This window comes from Pyxicephalus adspersus, chromosome 2 (assembly GCF_032062135.1).
Source record: "Pyxicephalus adspersus chromosome 2, UCB_Pads_2.0, whole genome shotgun sequence".
Lineage (NCBI taxonomy): Eukaryota > Metazoa > Chordata > Amphibia > Anura > Pyxicephalidae > Pyxicephalus > Pyxicephalus adspersus.
This window is the reverse complement of record NC_092859.1, coordinates 25159318-25178456: the sequence shown is the minus strand read 5'-3', so window position 1 is coordinate 25178456 and position 19139 is coordinate 25159318. Positions and strand designations below refer to the sequence as shown.

General features: G+C 38.5%; 1 protein-coding gene across 1 annotated transcript in view; it reads right to left on the bottom strand.

Moving 5' to 3' along the window:
• Positions 1-2468: 2468 nt before the first annotated feature.
• Positions 2469-19139, bottom strand: part of SLC6A12 (solute carrier family 6 member 12) — a 28617-nt gene continuing 11946 nt past the window's right edge. Inside the window, exons 3-15 of the mRNA XM_072400080.1 lie at positions 15272-15406; positions 12872-13012; positions 12344-12425; positions 12011-12143; positions 8639-8773; positions 8058-8161; positions 7520-7644; positions 7186-7298; positions 6219-6356; positions 5734-5836; positions 5560-5660; positions 5277-5447; positions 2469-4851 (exon numbers count right to left, since the gene is read on the bottom strand). Coding sequence (XP_072256181.1) covers positions 4705-4851; positions 5277-5447; positions 5560-5660; positions 5734-5836; positions 6219-6356; positions 7186-7298; positions 7520-7644; positions 8058-8161; positions 8639-8773; positions 12011-12143; positions 12344-12425; positions 12872-13012; positions 15272-15406 — 1628 coding nt within the window. The 3' untranslated portion in view covers positions 2469-4704. The remainder of the gene's footprint in view (positions 4852-5276; positions 5448-5559; positions 5661-5733; positions 5837-6218; positions 6357-7185; positions 7299-7519; positions 7645-8057; positions 8162-8638; positions 8774-12010; positions 12144-12343; positions 12426-12871; positions 13013-15271; positions 15407-19139) is intronic.

The following is a 19139-nucleotide window of genomic DNA, read 5'->3' as shown; positions in this document are numbered from 1 at the left end:
CTATGTGTTTCACGCATGTATCAGCCCTTCAATTCACGTTTGTGTTGATGGAACCATGTTGCATGCCAACGCTTTCTACAAGGTCTCTCGTTAAATCAGTGTTTTCCCTCAATGCCGAACCCAGTACGGTTTATATATATTATTTATAGAAGATAGCTGAGGGTTTGAGACAAAGTGCTATTAGCACAAAAAGATTTTCACAGGTCACACGACAATTTTCTAGCAGGGTAGAAGCCATCTTGACAAATGTTCAAGTGCAGCTATCACCACGAGTTAAGATGATCCAGGTTACCCATGCGTATGAGATACAAAAACGCAGATTTTTTATTAGTTCTGTATGTTTCACAGGATTTAATAAGGTCATACAATCTGCTAATTGAGACATGGACATCTTTTTCCAGGTCGGCTTAAAGGCACGGCAAAGTAAGCAACAGGGTGGACATATGTGCAGTGCTATGAATAAGAACTTCAATCAAACACTTGATGAGGATACTGGCTGTGGAATGTTTTATTTTCCTGTTGGTCTTTAAAGCAACTTTGTCTGTACAAAAAAAATAAAAGAAACTAATACACATAAAACTCTTTTATCTACCACTTCTGGCAGTCATGGATGCCTGTGTCCCCCTCTGTGAGCTGTGGCTCCATTCACCCACATCCTTTTGTTACTGTCCTGCAGTGATGTACGGATAAAAGGAAGGAACCACAGGGTGTGGCAGGGGACAAAGACTTCTGACACTCCAGGAAATATCAACTAATTTTAAAGAAGGCTGCAGCACAATAACTGAAGGTTAGGAGGCATGGGGTGCTCGAGAGGTAAATTGTTCTGCAGTGCTTTTGCTAAAATCTGAGGTAAGAACAGAATCAAAATGTTTTTCCCCCCCGTCTTGCTAGCCATGCCTTGGGCAAAGTAGTGACGTAGCAGCCAGCAAAGGGTCATATAACACACTGGGGGCCAAAGGCATTTAAAACTCTTCATGTGTTGCTCTGCTAGAAGAATTAGTTGTAAAAAGGACAATTTTTTTCAATGTGGTGACAATTCCAATGAAGTGATACAGTGCCACCCTATGGTTCCAGCTTTACAACACTGAGCTTAGTTTATGTTAGTTAAATCCATAGCCAGAGAGGCCCGTAGCCATAAGAATTAGGCGCAGGGCCTACATGACCGGGTGCTAGGCCTAGCCCAGAGCTTTTAGGGGGTTAAGAAAAAGGTAGTGTTGATAGAGGGGGCTGGGCTAGTATACAACGTGGGGTAGGAGGAGATTAGGAATGGGAGATGTTAAAAGGGCTGGATGATAGTGAGAGGCCCTCTTTTGGAAAGAAAAAGTTTCCCACCCGCCCTCCCTCTTATGTTTAGGTAGATTTGAGAGTGGGGTTCGTTTTAGAGGTTGGGGTCTTGGAAGGCAGGGATTCAGTGTATTGAAAAGGGGTGGATTTTGGCAGGGGGGATCCCCTTTGGTGGGGTCTCCCCTTTATAGTGAACGGATGATTATGGCTCCTGAAGGCAGTGCTGGGCAGCTAGGGGCCAAGGTGGAAATGTTGGAAGAGTTCAATTCTTGTTGGGTGGGATTTTGCCTTCTGAGACCTGCAGCTTGGTTGTTTGGGTGTATAATTGGGAGTTTGATAACATTATGGATACTGTTGTAATGGTTATGTATTAATTAAAGGGGAATTAAGTTGTTGGTTCATTAAGCTATATTCAATGTAATATGTTAACATTATATAATCCCGTTTTAATAATAATTATATTAATAATGGAGTGTTGTGTTAATTTAAGGTAATGTATGCTTATCAAAGTGTAAAATGTAATTTTATTTGGCATTTATTTTATTTGGATATTTGTTTGTTAATTATTTGGAAAGTTAACTTTATTTAATGGTGTTTTAAATAAACGGCTGCTTGCCAGCCAATTTAAAATCCAAGATTTTGTGTTGGGGTAATTAATGGGGGGGAGTGGCTGGTAAGCAGGGGAGGTTTGGTAGTAGGTGGTAGTTATGACGATGGTGTTTATAAAGGATGGGCTAGAAGGTCCGAGCTACCCTGGTCATGTACTTTAAAGCTCAACTTCGGCTATTTTTTCATTTTTTTGGTTAGAGTGTGATTTTATATAAATATATATTGATTGGTGTGCTTTATACATTCAGGAGGAAATAACAGAAAAATCGAATGGGGACACAGACTACAACAAAACACTTTTCAAGTAAAACAAAGAAGGTTTAGGAGCTGTAAGTTAATATTACTGCATGTACTTCATTTTCAATTTTCAATTTTCAATTACATCCCTTAATTTTTGTCTTGCTGTTACAGGGACAGGAAGTGTTGCCCCCCCCCAAGGGTTACAACAGTAAAAACTTAACAAACTTTCAGGCTATAATACAAATCTTTTATTGAAACATTAGAATAAACAAACTGAGGTCAAGCCTCTCCAATGAAAATCAGGACTCCTGTTAAAATAGGGCTAAATTGGGGAGTTTGCCTTTTAAAATGTATAGGACAACCTTTCTAAATCTAGAAAGAACCATTAAAATAATTGTCAGGTCTCAGGGAACCCTTGTTAAAATGATAATACTGCAGCTTATGATTAGTGTTCCTGTTTGGATTCTACCAGAATTGGTTATTCGGTTCAACTCTACAAAATGGAATAATGTTGATATTCAATCAAAACTCTTTGAACGTTTTATGGGGGGCTGAGAACTGCTGACTTCTACTGCTATAAGGCCAAGGGAGTTTAGCATTAATGTACATGCAGGATATAAAGAAATGAGTGTAGAGCTGTGTTGCATTGCTTTCTGCTGTCACTGGGGCTCATTGTACTAAATAATTGCAAATGCAGGACGAATTACAAGGAGCAGCACTGCTGCTGGTGATCAGTTTATTATAAAGCTGATTAGTTTGCTTGCATTACATATTTTTCATCATCTGGGCTGATATTTCTTTATAACTATGTAACGTTGTTCTAACTTTGTTTCATTCTTCCGAGACCAGAAGAAAATACTAGAATTGTTTTATCCATTAATTTTAATTGTAAAAAGAATTGTAAAAGCATTCAAAATCCAAAATTTTAGTTCAGCCCAATTGATCTAAAACAGAGCTCAGGCAACACTCTTCATGGTACATTAGTCTAATCGGTATGTTGTATAACATTTCAAACAGCAGTATTTCTACTCGTTTTTAGAGTTTGGAGAATAAGGAATTTGGTGTACAGTCTATTCTTTCCACCCTCCCAGACAAAAAATGCTGAAAGCTGTGGTTTAGTAGTCAGTAAAATATGTTTTTAAAGCATAATATATTGATATTAATATTATTAATTGTAAGTGATCCTATGGAGCAGGATAATGGTAAAATACAGAATTTGTGGAATCTTTGCTTTTCACACCTGAAGTTGCTTCAACAATCTCCCTAGTGGGACCCCCATTCCAACTCCTGACAGGTGAGTGGATTGGCTATAGTTACACCACTAGGTCAGTGTACACGTGACACTTTGTATTGGCAGTTAGTGGAAAATGAACCATTTGTCTTAGTTGAGAAAGGATGGTATAGATTTATCATGCAGGTAAGCCCCAATAAGACTTAAAGTTCTGCCTATGCCCATTTAAAAAAACTGATATGATGAATTGTGATGCTGGGTAAATACCTCAATGTATAATCAGCAGCATAAAAAACTATACAACAAACAAGGAACAATTAAGAAACTAGTCAATGCTACATACAAAGTCTATAAAACACCTAATAATATACATTTCCAGGGACTGCAGAACACCATGTGACTGTCTATTTACTATCATGTCAACTAATATCACTGAGGTGGTCATACACAAAGTAGTGATAGACTGGGCATGCTGGAGGAACGCTGCCACAACGCCCCGATGGTAGCGCACTGCCTGTAACAGAAATCCATCAGAATTCAATATATGTGCTATCAGTCCAAGATATACTAGATGAAAGGTAAAAGTGTGCTGAAAAACAACAGATAAGAATTATTCTATGATCCACCCAGTTTGTGTAGAAAACAACCACTTCTTTTTTTGTGGTTATTTCAGACAGCTAGTCCAAAGTAAAGACTGGGTTTTAGTGCTTCTTTAAACATATCCTTTGATGGTACCAAACACCACACTGTTCCATTATAACCAACATAGCTGGATGCAAAGGCCCTTGCTCTTTAATCAAAAAAACATTTCCAAGCTTTTCTTAATAGGCAATCCCATGATCTGGCCATTTTTGATGAAGGTATTTACACCTCACATCCACTTACTTTACAGGAAAAATGTAATGACTAAGTTGAAATGCATGGGCTCCATTGGTTTGGACAATGTGGTGGTGGGCTCATTTATCTAGGTTCCCCACTTTTCTAATAGCAAAGGGGCCCTTGTTTACCCCAAAATAATGTTGGGTATATGTAATAAAACTGGCAAAACCAAGCATTAGCCTGTGATAATCTGATGAGCCCAAGCATTAGATTGGGATATGTGACAATCTGGCAAACTCACGCTTTGGACTGGAATATGTGATAATCTGGCGAACCCAAGCTTTTGACTGATACCCCCTGTGGGGCAATTCCCAAGGTTGAAAATACAAGTGCAGGTAAAGAATGAGACAGGTGGAATGTTGAGGTTGTAGATTCTGTTAGAAGTCCTTCTATAGACTGGGCAGGATAGTCCTCCTTCTGTACTGGTCCCTGGATTACTGTACTGGATTTTTCTCCCAGCATCAGAACCGTGTCTCTTTGTCAGGGGCAATAAGTCCATCTTTGACTTCAGTGCTCAATACTCCACATTTTCTGGTGCTATCGCAGTCTGACAAATACTTCTTTGGCTGAGGAAGGTCAGCATGTGGGGTAACCAGCTGCTTCAGCCTCTGCCAGGAAAATAACACATATATATTACACATTTATATATATTACAGTTCATAAAAATCCCTATATATAAAATATAAAATGAAAAAAATGACTTTTTTTTGTATACGTTAAAAGCACAATATAATCACAATATAACCAGGTAGGCTGATATGATAAAGCTGTGTTATGTATGAAACCAATACATGTAACTATTGCATGGTTAATGATATTTTTTTTAATTAATAATAAACAGGCTATTTATTTGTAATCAAATAAGCTAAAAGCTGAAGGGTTAAGAAACTGAATTAAAGGTCTGACTCTCAGACTTCTGATGTTAATAACTATTGCCTATCAAAGCAAAAAATAATAATAATCCCAATTTTTGATCCAAATCCAAAAACGATTTCACATGCTTTTTTTAAACAAAAGCAACCCACGTTCTTACCTGTGTGAATGGACCTTTGGTCCGTAAAACGATATAGGCAGCATACACTGGGATGCAGATCATCGAGGAAATAGCCATGAGCCAGCCAATAGCATAACCCCATGGTGGGTATACATAGCGATTATTGTACTTCAGGGGCGTATACTTAATGAGTGAAAACAGGAAGGTACCCTGCAAAGGAGAAAGCATTTTATAATACATTAAAATAGTACTATAAAGTATCATAGGTTATAACACTGCAATGCATGCAACAATCTGATCTCTTCTCGGTTAAAAGACTCACCATACATACGGCAGGGGTGGCCACCAACCAGCAAAACTTTATCAATGGCCATGGCCGATAGCCAATCATATCTTCAATATTATCATAGAAACGATCAGCTCCTGGAAAGCAGGATGAAGAGTTACATTTTATGCAATTGGAAATAGAGCTTTAAAAAAAAATGCTTTAACGTACCATACACCCAGCCTATGCAAACCACTTCAAAGATGGCGACCAGCAACAGGCAGGTGCCACTAGCAGCGTAATAATCGAAAAGCTGGAAGATGTACATCCCACCCTATGAAAGAGAGATATTATCATAAGAAAGAAAAAAAAGTATGTTGTTATATGTCATATCTACAGCACAACACAAAAGTCACAGGAAAGCACAGAGGGCACAGAGTAGGACATGGGACACAGTACGACACAGAGGACAATAGAGAGGGCCCAGGACAGCATAGAGGACCTAAAACAACAAAGATGATCCAGGATAGCAAGAAGGAAACAGGACAGGAACAGGGACAGGGATTGAGGAAAGCATAGGGAGCTCAGGAGAGCAAAAATGACAAAAGCACAAGAAGTTCAAGGACAGTACAGCAGACCCAAGTTGGCAAAGAGAACCCAGCATGACAGATAGAGGCTTTAACAGCACAGGGCAGGAGAGATGAGTGATACTATACCTCAGTAAGAAGGATGAGTCCCAGGAGATAGCAGATGATGGCTATAGCAAGAATAAGGAACTCACGGCGATACTTCTTCCTGAACACCTCAGGAAACATATCTACGATGGCAGTCACCAGGCTCTCTACGCAGACAAACTTCAGAGAGAATATTTATTCATTAATAATAATAATAATAATAATATTAATAAACAGGATTTATATAGCGCCAACATATTACGCAGCACTGTACATTAAATAGGGATTGCAAATGACAGACTAATACAGACAGTGATACAGGAGGAGGGGACCCTGCCCCGAAGAGCTTACAATCTATTCATCTACATGTATCATACTGAGGAATCCAAACTGCACTAACTTATGAGAACGCCTTCTACTCTCAAACCAGTCTTGACTTTTGCCTGTACCAGTTATTTTATTATATATTTCCTCACCCTACTACAGATAATTGTTCCTGACTACACTGCAGAGAACTCGCCTCCTTCTGCCTTTACTGGAACAAACATTTTTGCCCTTACTGCAAAAACTTTTCTGCCCTCATTGCAAAGTTTCTTTATCCTAATTGTCTTCTTGACCTTACTACAAAGAATACATTCACCATTACTACTGACAATTCTTCCAGTAGTAGTCCTTCCTACTGTTTCATAATGCTCTTACCACAAAGAATTCCTTAATTTTTACTACTAAAAACCATAACTAGTCCTGCCTTTATTGTGTACCTAACTGCAAAATCATAAATGTAATACAATGCAGATTACCGGATAATGTGGCTTTATTAGCTTTCTTTATTCATGTTTTTTCTATAAATTTTCACCTGGTGATTCAATGGGTAACACACTTCTTGTCTCTGGATGGCTATGCTCACTTGCACACCATATCTATGCATTTCTGCCCTTAATGTAATAAATGTGTAAATAGAGCATACAGTATATAAATGGTGATCGCCATCTGTTTTCTCAAATCATACCTGGCTGTCGAGTCCCAAGAAGATCAGCATAAGGAAAAATAGGCATGACCAGAGGGGTGACACTGGCATCATTGTAACGGCTTTTGGATAAGCAATAAAAGCAAGACCAGGACCTGTAACAGCAAGGAAGACGTAATAAAGTTTGGACTGGCACAAATGAAAGAAAATGTTTGGGACATTCCTGTAGATGTATTCCCTAGGGAGAGGACCAAATTCATTGAGGTCATATCCAAAGAAATTAGGATGAATAATAAATTGCAACATCAGTAAGTGGCCTTATGATGGAGATAGTGGAAGACTCATATGCCCTCATAGTCCGAGTTCTTCAACTTACCAGATTCTGCCACTTGAGAAATATGAACCCCCTGTTCCCGAGCCATGAACCCCAAAACAGAGAAGATGGCAAAGCCAGCCACAAAACTGGTGATGCTGTTCAGGAAGCACAGTGCTATGCAGTCCCTGTAAGGAGTGAGAACATTAATAGCATGAAAGATGTTTAATAATACTTGCAATCTTTTTTTCTCTTACCATACTATAAAAAGTTTAGAAATCCATATGTGTAATTCAAAATAGGAAAGTTTGCACTGTTGTCATGTGCACTGGAAGCAGGTGTTGTTGCTGCTTAGAGAAGGAGGTGGACCTCAAAAGTGTGGCACTGCTCATTTACAAATTTTTGCAGGTTGGAGGTGACGAAGCTACAGAACCACAATAGTGATCAGCAGAGTCACCCCTTGGCTGCACAAGGTAGCCTACATAGGAAAAAATATAACCCTGGCGCTGGTGATCTCTAAGACACAACACCTGCATCTAGCTATTATTTCTATGAACGAATGTTAAACAAACCTAAAACTAATTTAGCACACTGCACACACCTGTAGCAATTGTTGTTGTACTTATTGTAGCTCCCCAGCGCAGTCAGACATCCCTGACAGATGGCGTACGAGAAGAAGATTTGGGTCCCTGCGTCCATCCACACCTGCAGTATAAACAATTAATACACAGAGGTTTTATATGCAACCACAATCAGCATGACATACATGACTGCCATCACCGGAGACTTTCTTTTCCCAATCACTGACCATTCACAGAGTTTAAGGCTCACTGTAACTGTTCAAGGAGAGAAGGTGCAGCAGTGAATAAGCATTTCCACTTTCAGAAAGCCAAAAGTACAGCTCAGCTGTACTGTGCAGACACTAACTTGTATGAGCTTATTTAGCAAAGATGCTGATTGCACCGTCTCACTTTTAGCCAGTGCAGGGAACACTTTGAAAGCTTTATTATAAAAGCCCCTACAAAAATCTATGTATACTACAAATGCACAACTTTTTCACCTCTACTTTCCAAGGGCAGTACAATTACATTTTTGTTTCTTTTGCAGCAACCAAGATATGCATTGATCTTCTAGACTTGTGCTGAGAAATCCTCTTTATATACTGCCCATAACCCACCTCACCTGAGGGTCCTTCAGCCGGCTGATGTCTGGCTTCAGATAGAACATGATGCCCTCGTAGGCTCCAGGAAGCGTCACTCCTCGAACCAATAGAACGATCAGCATCACGTATGGAAAGGTAGCAGTGAAATATACAACCTGTCACCAAGGGGAAGTGTGTTAGACAACAGACAAAAAGAATAATAAGGATAATAAAGCAAATCACACAATCACACTATGTGGTCAAAAGTTTGGGACACCTTGATATCACACCTATATGAGCTGGTTGGACTTCCTATTCCAAAACATGGGTAATATGTAGCCATCTTAAATCCTTTTGCACCTACAACAGCATCCACTTTTCGAGAAGGGTTTTGGAGTGTTTCTTTGGAAATCTGTGCCCATACACCCTAATAAGTATTTATATAATGTCAGGTAGTACTATTAGACAAGAAGATCTGGTTCACAATGGTTACATTACAAATGAATAAGAGGGAAGGGGATAAAGAAGCAGGCTTTTTAGGACACAGATATATAGTTATTGTACAAAAACCATAGTAACTTTATAAGAGTACAAAAAAGAGTATACATTTAGTAAATCAACGTATAAAAAGGTGTGAAATCTTCAATCTATTCACACTCCACATATACTCAAGTTTAACAAAACTTGTATAGAAGCAAAGGCTCACATAGCAGGTCTCACCCTGACGGATTTTACCCCTATGGGCTTCCCCAGGGGTTTTGGAGACCCTAAAATGTATGCAAATGTGAGGATTAGACCAAATACAAAATGCTGTGTGTTTTTTATTGGCCCAGGCTGATCATTCCCATCAAGATCTTAGTAAGACAATTTGGATGCTTTTGATGCCGGTCGTAGTGTGACTATTTCAATTGGTTAAACTTTATATAACTGAAGGTTTATTGTAGAGTAGAAGCAAATTATGCGCTGACGATCTTCAGGGTGGTGTTTACATACCGTTTGTTAATGTTGAATGAAGTTTCTTATACTAATACGTAGCTGTCAGATGTTGAAGCTGTAATTAGTGCATCATTTCATGGACTAGTGGATACTGTAATGATAAAGTGTTCTTAGCATATTTGTTTTCCCAGTGTTGCGGATGAGGCAGAACAAGTGGTTTTATTAAACTTGAACTGTTGTGGTATAGTGGTGAGGGTGAGCTGTGTACTAGTATAAGAAACTTTATTGAATACTTTATTTGAAATAGTCACACACTACGACCGGCATCCAAATCATCCAAATTGTCTTACAAAATCTTGATTGGAATGATCAGCCTGGACGAATAACAACCCACAGCATTTTCTATTTGGTCTAATCCAAACATATGCATACATTTTAGGGTCTCCAAAGCCCCTGGGGAAGCCCATAGGGGAGAAACGCGTCGGGTGAGACCCGCTATGTGACCTTTTGCTTCCATACAAGTTTGGTAAACTTGAGTATAGGTTTAGCACTATGTGAATAGATTGAATATTTTATGCCTTTTTATACATTGATTTACTAAATGTATGATTTTAAATATTCCTTTTTGTACTCCTATAAAGTTACTATGGTTTTTATACAATTACTATATATCTGTGTCTTTAAAAACCTGCTTATTTATCTTCTCCCCTCTTATTATGTTCTACTGTACAGTCCAACTATTGGACGCTAAAGGCTTTGGCACACAACTATTCTATTGGTACTATTTGGTTCTAATTGTTAAAACCGACGTGATTCCGAACCACTACACTCATCCTAAATTGTTCCACATTGGTTACATTCCAATTCCTCCTAAAGGCATTCAGTGGTGTTGAGGTCAGGGCTCTGTGCAGGCCACACAAGTTCTTCTGCACCAAACTGGACACACTATGTAAACATGGAGCTGGCTTTGTACACAGGGGTACAGTCATACGGGAACATATAAAGGCTTTCCCTAAACTGTTACCACAAGCACACAACTTCTATGCTGTAAAATAATATAATTCATAATAAAATAAAATAAAATATATAAAATATAATGAAAACACCTGAACTCTATCATCTGAATACCTTTGGTGATATAATGCAAATGTCACAATGAAGAAAGGCCCATAGCAGAATAGGAGCAGGGCCTTCATGACAGGAGTGTAAGGGGCTGCCCAGCGAGAAAAGAAAGGGGGGGGGAGTGGTGGTTAAGGAGTAGGTGGAGTAAGAGTTAAAGATTTAAAAGATGCATAGGGTGGAGGGAAAGTGGATTCGAAAAGGGAAAGGTAGGGTGGAGTAAGGGGACAGATATAAGGGGGGCTGTGTCAGGAATAGTCACAGTTTTACAAGAAGAAAATTCCTGCCCACCCTCCCTGAATTTTGGCGAATTAAATTGGGCGGTTGGGGTCTGGGGGGAAGGTAAGTGCCTGGTGGTAAGTCGGGGGTGAAGGGGCATCCCGATGGTGGAGTGCCCCCTTTAAATTGGTTGTGGTGGGGCCCCTGAGGCAGGGTGGGCCCAGGGGCCATAGCGTGGTTCATGGTGGGTTGCAACTATTGCAACTGGAGGCGGGCTTTACCTTCCAAGACCTGCAGCCTGGATGGATACAATTTATTAAAGGTAGACTAAGAGGAGAGTCTAAAAATTGAGAAAAGGGGGTTAATTTAGTAAATGTTGGGGGTTATGAAAATGTTAATAATTTAAGTTATATATGGTTATATATAGTTATATATAGTTATTTATAAATGTATACAGGTGTTATGTTTCTATTAATGTTATATATGTTATTTATGGTATTTATGGTTATGTAATTAATGTTATTAAAGGTTAATTGTTTATGGTTATTTAATGTTATAAAAGTTATGGTATTTAATTTTGTAACAATAAACGGCTGCTTGCCAGCCAATTTTAAGTCCAAAAAGTGTTGTGTGTTGATATGAAGGGGGGAGGTAGGGTAGGTTGGCAAGCAAGGAGGAGGCAAAAGGGGGGGAGTGGGGGTGCAGTTGTGAGGAAATAAGGAGAAAAGGGGGGGGAACATAGAAAAGAGCAGGGGCACGGCATCTGCACTACCCTAGTCATGAGTTTGCTTTAGACAAACTAGGGGTTTTATTAGAGGGGTCTTTTAAAGGCTTGTGTACACAAGCTTTTGTTTGAAATCTGGATGACTTTCCCCTCTATGCCATTCAATGCAAGTGCAAAGTTGCTTGAAGCAGCATAGAAGGTGATTTCATGCAGGTTAGAAGATACAGCAAGTAAAATGTATCAATATTTTCACATGGAAGTCATCCCTATTTAATGTACAGTGCTACGTAATATGTTGGTGCTATATAAATCCTGTTTATTATTGTTAATAATAATAATATTATGTAAAAAAAACATGAAGTTCAGCATTTGCTCATTACCCTGCATGGTCTATATTTTGTAATAAAAGCTTTACCTTTCCAGTGGATTTGACACCTTTCCAGATACAAAAGTAGCAGATGATCCAGGCGAGGAGGAGACACAGTGCTAAATCCCAGCGAACTGATCCCAGGTGCTCAATTCCAGATGACAAACCCAACGCTCGGTTCCTGATATTACAAAAACACATGAAAAATTTTATAAGGGGGGCAGTGATAGAATCAAATTTACTATATGGCTATCATTATTTGCTGGAACATTCAGATTTCCAAAAGATAGTAAGCAAACATTATAAAAGAAAAGCCACACAATTCCAGCTCCAAATAATATTCAACCAATTCTCTTTAGGTTTTATAATCAGTTCACTTACTCCCAAAATTCCACCACAGGGGAGGTAGCATTTGGAGAGGCTGTATAGTTCTCAGAATAACTGTTGTCATCAACACAATTTTCTGTAAAGAGACACATATGACATACAGAGGCACAATTATATATTTTTAGGTGGACAGGTTGGAAAATTGACTGTACTGCACTGAATGAGCCTAAAAACTTCATTATATGAAGAATTAAAATCCAGGATAATCCATCTTTTTGTATTGCTTTTGCACATTGAATCCATTTCTTGATTTGTGTAATACTTTTGATTTGTGATTTGTGCATGACCATTGATTTGTGATTTGTGTATGACCATTGATTTGTGTATGACCATTGATTTGTGATTTGTGTATGACCATTGATTTGTGATTTGTGTATGACCACTGACTGTCAACCCTTTATACAATCTTTTATTGTGACAAATAAAAATTCATATCCCTATTAGGTCTGATTTGATGCCTACAGACCCAGCCCAGCATCAACAGTGCACTATGCAGAACAAGTATCTGGCTCCCCCTCTTACCTGTATTCCAGCTGTGGTTGCAGGAAGCCCATGGCAGTTCAGCTGTAAATGAGCTGAACAAATAAAAGAGAGCCCAGGCAAGGATAACAATATAATAGATGTTCAGGTAGGATTCAATCACCTGCGAGGCATAGCCGATGCCTGTAAAAAAATGAAACGAATGAGCTTTTCTTGTATGTCATAAAAAAAGTTTTAAGTTTGGATTGTGCAGCAAAAAGATTGCACTGGTTCTAACCCCATACCAAATAATCAAATAGGGACAGAAAAGCAGGGGTTTTCTTTGCATCAAATCAAGAATATATATATATATATATATATATATATATATATATAAAATAATAATAATATTGAAAGAAATTGTCCCATTAACATCATAGGGTTTTTTGACCCTTCACCTAGACAGAGCGTTCCCTGAACATTAAACAAGCAATACAGTTCAAAACCCGAAGCGTTTCGCCATTTGACTTCCTTAGGGGATGGCCTTGGACTGGTATCAAAAGCTATGTAATAAAAAGCAAGAAAATACAGAAAAGTATTTTTCAAAAGTGTTATATCCTGTAGCAATCACACAATCAATCGATAAATTCACCAATGTGCCCATACCAAATTAACCAAAACCAAAGTAATAGTATTAATATTTGTCTGGAGTTCTTCTTTAATGGTTGTTTATAAATTCAAGCAGTTTAGGTACCTCCATATTACCTGGTGTCAGAATCTTAAAATCCCCTATACATCAGTACTCAGATAGGGAATGGGAAGGATTGTACTGGAAGACAAGTTCACTGAATGCAGAAGTACAAAAAGCAGACGTGCAGACAGGAGGAGAGAGCAAAATCAGCCTATTATCTCATATATCAGTCAAGTTACACATTTGGGGAGAGACTTTCAAGTGTTACCTAAATGTAGTCGAGAAAGATCAAGTCTCTTGCCAGCAGCGGATGTAGCCAACAGTGGGCTCTTGTGCAGAACTGACTTGGGGTCCCCTGCCAAACTGACTTTGTGCCCCTATGGGGGTCTCTGTTGGCTGAGGAAGGTCTGAGACTCTCGTGTAGCGGCACACTTTGTACCTCCCTATGTCCCCCCATGTCTCGCCCCCTGCCAGACAAGCCTGTGTTATGTTGCCAAGATTGTGTCAATCTCTGGACTGGATTGAAAGAAATAAAAATGCTTTGAAAGAACTGCTGTGTATGTATTTCAACTGCATATGTATCTAGAAGTCAGTTTTAATATTTTCCCATAGTATAGTATCATATATATATATATATAGTATCAGAACAGTATTGAAAGTATTGAAGTATTGTATTGAACAGTATTGAACTCCCTTCTAGTAAGTCATCAGCCAAATTTTGCTGATGTACAGAAGCAACCTGGAACTCCATGGAGAATGTTCCTACATATTTTTGTCCTTGGATATGTGTCTATTGACCAGACATGGGAATGATTCCCATTTTTTTAATACTTTTTTATATTTTAGTACTCCATGAAATTAAAATTTACCAATAGTGTGTGATGGACCTGGGAGCAACTTGTGAACATGAAAGCCTCTTACAGCTTGCCTTAACTCTAGAACTTACAGCAAGCAAAGATTAACACTAGTCTTTCAGATGTCAGTTTCCATTGTAGGCTTTAGTCTGTGTGGTTGCTAAGAGTTGTCAGAGACGATGCATTCATCCAGCAGTTTTATAACTAAAGATCTATTCATTATATTTCATTCACTGGGGACATCAATGAGTACAACTGTCTGCATTCTTAAAATATTCCACTGGATGGTGCAGTCTGACTGCAATAGGAAATGCTATAGAGCTACAGCCAGTAAAAATTTGCAGGGGGAAAATCAATTCGCTTTATTGCACTTTGTTCACCCACTTGTGTCCTGTAGGCATAATGACATGCAGTTTTAGTGTACTTGCTAATTAAAAAGGTAGAGGAATAAAGAACTGTGAATATTCAGTTTACAGAGTATTCTCTCCCTGTATGCAGTTATCATATGTCCATCTGAACTCTCTGATTGATAAGTTTACCTAAATCAATTTAGCATACACAACAGACGTAAAATGTTTTGTCCATTCAGCCTAATTCAGTTGTACCAATTCAGAAGAAAGTGTTCTTGCAAATTACTTTGAAATATTGGCAGCTATGCAGGATATGAGAAAAGTTTTATAAGTGTTTAGAACTACAATTTCCAGAATGCCCTTTGAATCATGTAACAGAATACAAAGTTGGCAATTGTTTTTTGTTGTCAGTTGCCTTTGACAAACTGGGACAAAGGTTCCTTAGCCGCTGGCAGGGTCTTTTTTTCCCCTGCTTTGGGGCCAGAAATTCCCCCATCAGGTCGTGTGAAACTGGGTAAGGGAGCTGAATAGAGAACAGGGGGACAACAATAGAACAAATCAAACTGACCTTCAAAGAGGGGGCAGATTTTCCTCCAGGCGGTGACACCTCCCTGGCTGGTGTACTGGCCCAGCGCTGTCTCCAGGAAGAAGACCGGAATCCCGCAGGTGAAGAGGAAGATTAGATAAGGGATGAAGAAGGCTCCTACGATAACAGAATTCATAAACAAATCAATAACATCAATTTAAAATGTGACTGCCTCCATATACATTCTGTGTCCATCACTAATTTATCTTCACTTTGTCTCTATAGTCTATTTTCTAAACCAAGAGCCATTTTTCTGTCTAGCAGACTTGCGATGAGCCACAGATTTTTGCCGCTGGCTCAACCCAGGTCCTAACCTCTCCAACTGAAGTGAATGGGAGAAGATGGAAAGCATTTACTTCACACAGCTGTGGCAGACAACGGCACGCTTCCCCAAAGCAACTTGTAATTATTTAAAGATTTGCATGAAAATTTAGATACCTAACAACTCCACATTGTGCATGTAAACGGGCCATAAGAGCCCCTTAGCAGCTGGTAAAGACAAGGCAATGACTTATGGATGCTAAGTTCCAGCAAATAAAGCAAAATGAAATCAGGTGCATTGGGGTAAAGTTAACAGCTAATAAAAGTAATAGACTTCTGAAGGTTTTTGAATGAAATTTTAAACTTCACATTTAAAATGAATTGAAAACAATTCCTGAAATGACATTAGTAAGTTAAAGCTTAAATGAGAGTTCAGTGATTGGGTTTTACTTTAGGCCGGAGTCACCAGCTGAATCCCACCAAGGCCCAAAGGCTTTTACTTTTGCCTTCAGAGCAAACGCCTGTCAGCAGCGGTCACCGTAATGCAATCAACAATTCAATGACATAGTTTGCAAGTAAATACAAGCAAAAAACACCCCAAGTCATCTTTCAATAGGTCACACAGATTCACAAAGACAGTAAAAGTATTTGAGATCAAAAGGGGAAAAGAATGTTTATACAATAAATCTGCCTACTGATATAACATTGTAAATCCTGGAGATGGATACATTGGGGAACAGTCACAGCTCCAGGTCAGACTACGTTTCAATTGGTGATTAATGGGTGAAGTGATCAATTCTCCTAAAACTTATACATTATTATTATTTTTATTATTATTATTAAACAGGATTTATATAGCACCAACATAAATACACAGCACTGTAAATTGAATAGGGGTTGCAAATCACAGACAGATACAGACAGTGACACAAGAGGAGGAGAGGACCCTGCCCCGAAGAGCTTACAATCTTACATGCATGTGAAGTACAAGGATTCTACACAGATGGCATCCCTGGGGGTTGCTGAATACACAATTCCCGCAAGATTTTTTTTTGGGCCTATCAATCAGATATTATAACCCCTCCACTTCTACACTTTGTCTAGAAAACGGTGTGATCAAAATGTTCCAGCCAACAGCAGATTGCTTTGGTAATGAGGAAATAATTACCAGAGGTAAAAGCCTATTGAAGGAAACATTCATATATTTTATTGGATCTATAAGCAAACATTCACTAAACAAAATAATAATTGCAACATAAATTAAAAGTTCAAAAAACATATGAGTTTTGCAGTATCATACACAGAGGTCCACCTTGTAATCTTTTAAAATAGTATACCTATCAATGCTAATATTAGACTAAAATTACAATATAATGACAATATAAGCAAAATTACCCAGCAATTCAGAGAAAAAAATCAACAAACAAATATATTCATGTCACATTACTTTTTCATCGACAGTTGCATTGTTGCATGTTTTCTAAGGACATTGGTTTTATAAACTTTATGTTGAAATATTAAAAGCTGAATTTCATTAACAATAAGGGTGTGGTAGACACACAGAACTTCCTACCTAGTGTTTAAATATTAGTGTAGTGTGATATGCCAATTTGGTTTAATTCCCAGAATTAGCTGAGATTTAAAGTAAAACTGAACTCTATTTCTAAATAGTTTTCTTTATTTTAGGGAGTATATACAAATTTTATTTGTGCCTAATCAGAACCCTGAAAAATCTTTTATTTGGAATTCCTACGGAAGAATAGTACACTTTTTGGTTACTTCCCACCACTCCATATCTCTTCTCCTATTGTGTGTTCATTCCCCCACTTCCTAGATTGTAAGCTCTTCGGGTCAAGGTCCTCTCCTCCTCCTGTGTCACTGTCTGTCTCTGTCAGTCATTTGCAACCCCTATTTAATGTACAGCACTGTGTAATATGTTGTCCCTATATAAATTCTGTTTATTAATATATTAATAATAATAATAATGTCTGTGATTACAGCCTCATAGATGTGTATCTATGATCTAAAGCTTTGTACACATTGGTGTAAATCTGACATGTGTACAGCAGTCCCCCGATTTTGTTCATGAGTCCCCCATGGTGGATTGATAAACAATCTGGAATGACTGCTGTGGACTTCTATGGAGGAAAACACAGCTAGGTGCAGTTCCATTGAACAGAACAGTGCTATGTGTATAGCGCTTGTTCATTCATCAATCACTGGAAACTATCACAAGATTTCAGTGTTCTGAACTCTCCAAGTGCTTAGAGAGCACTTATATAATATAAGCAGTTACTTTCTTGGTGGGCTGCCCCCAAGTCACCCACCTGAAAAAAAGATATCACACAGAATATTCTAGATGTACTGCTCCTGAACTCTCCACATGATTGGAAGGATAAAAACACAAGTGGAGATGCCCTTGGTGGAATGTCCCAAACCCACCAAATAATTCAAGGGAAGGTCCCCTAAAATTACCACCTGATTGGAGAAAAAAAGGTTAAAAACTCCCCTGGGTGGCATTCCCCCAAACTCATCACCAGGATATCATACAAGAGATATTACCAGAATAATATGACGAAAGAGAAGAGAGAAAAGACAGGCACATATAGTGTATGTTATTTATTAGATAAAAGTTTTTATCGTCTCATCTATACATAGATCTCCTGTGCTAGAACCTATTTCTAACACAGTCCTACTACTCCATGTTTTAGGTGATTAAGTGAACAAAGTATGTAAGTATTCTCAGATTCTGACGCGTTTCGCCCTAGCTAGGCTTCTTCAGGGGATTATTTTTGAGAATTCACAATTGTGTCTGTTGATAATGTCTCTGTAAAAACACCACGTAACACTGTGATTTTAGGTGGGTTGATTATTATAGTGCATTAATGCTGAATTTGTGATTAAGTCGTGATCCTCATGCAACTACAGCTGGATGTACATCCACAGAGATTTTTCCAAAATTTTGTTTTACCAGGAAAGGAATTTGCCCTAGGTTGAAAATAGATGTATTCATTTAGGTTGATACAACCTGTGCTAGTAGATGACACTTAACTGGTTTTAATTGTCTTCCATGAGATAACCATATCGCACGACGGGATCTTTCAAACGCTTGTGTGTCCTTGATTCGAAAGGATCTTTGATTCCTTTACAAAGAATGGATATCCTATTATTTAATAACTGATGGAGACATCATGGGGATGGTGTTTGATCCGAAGGAAAAGGAGAGTTTTTATCACAGGTAACCCAATAGTTTCTTGTAGATAGATTGTGTACTTCACTCCAGATTTGCCATCTGCGGAATACCGATATTACCAGTTCTAATGACAATTTAGAGCCCTTTCAGACCAGTGGTGAACACAGCATTCTGCAGCATGCTCCACCACGTCCATTACCGCTCCCATTCAAGTGAATAGAAGTGGTTAGGAACCAGTTTGTGCACAGAATTGGCTGCTTTTCTCCTTTTAAAAAGGAACTACACTGCACCTCCAAATACATTTACTGCTCTTGGATGCATCAGTTTGCAGTGAAACAGGACACCATGGTAACCATAGTACACCAAGAAAGGTAAATCTTACAAACCTTTTCCAAT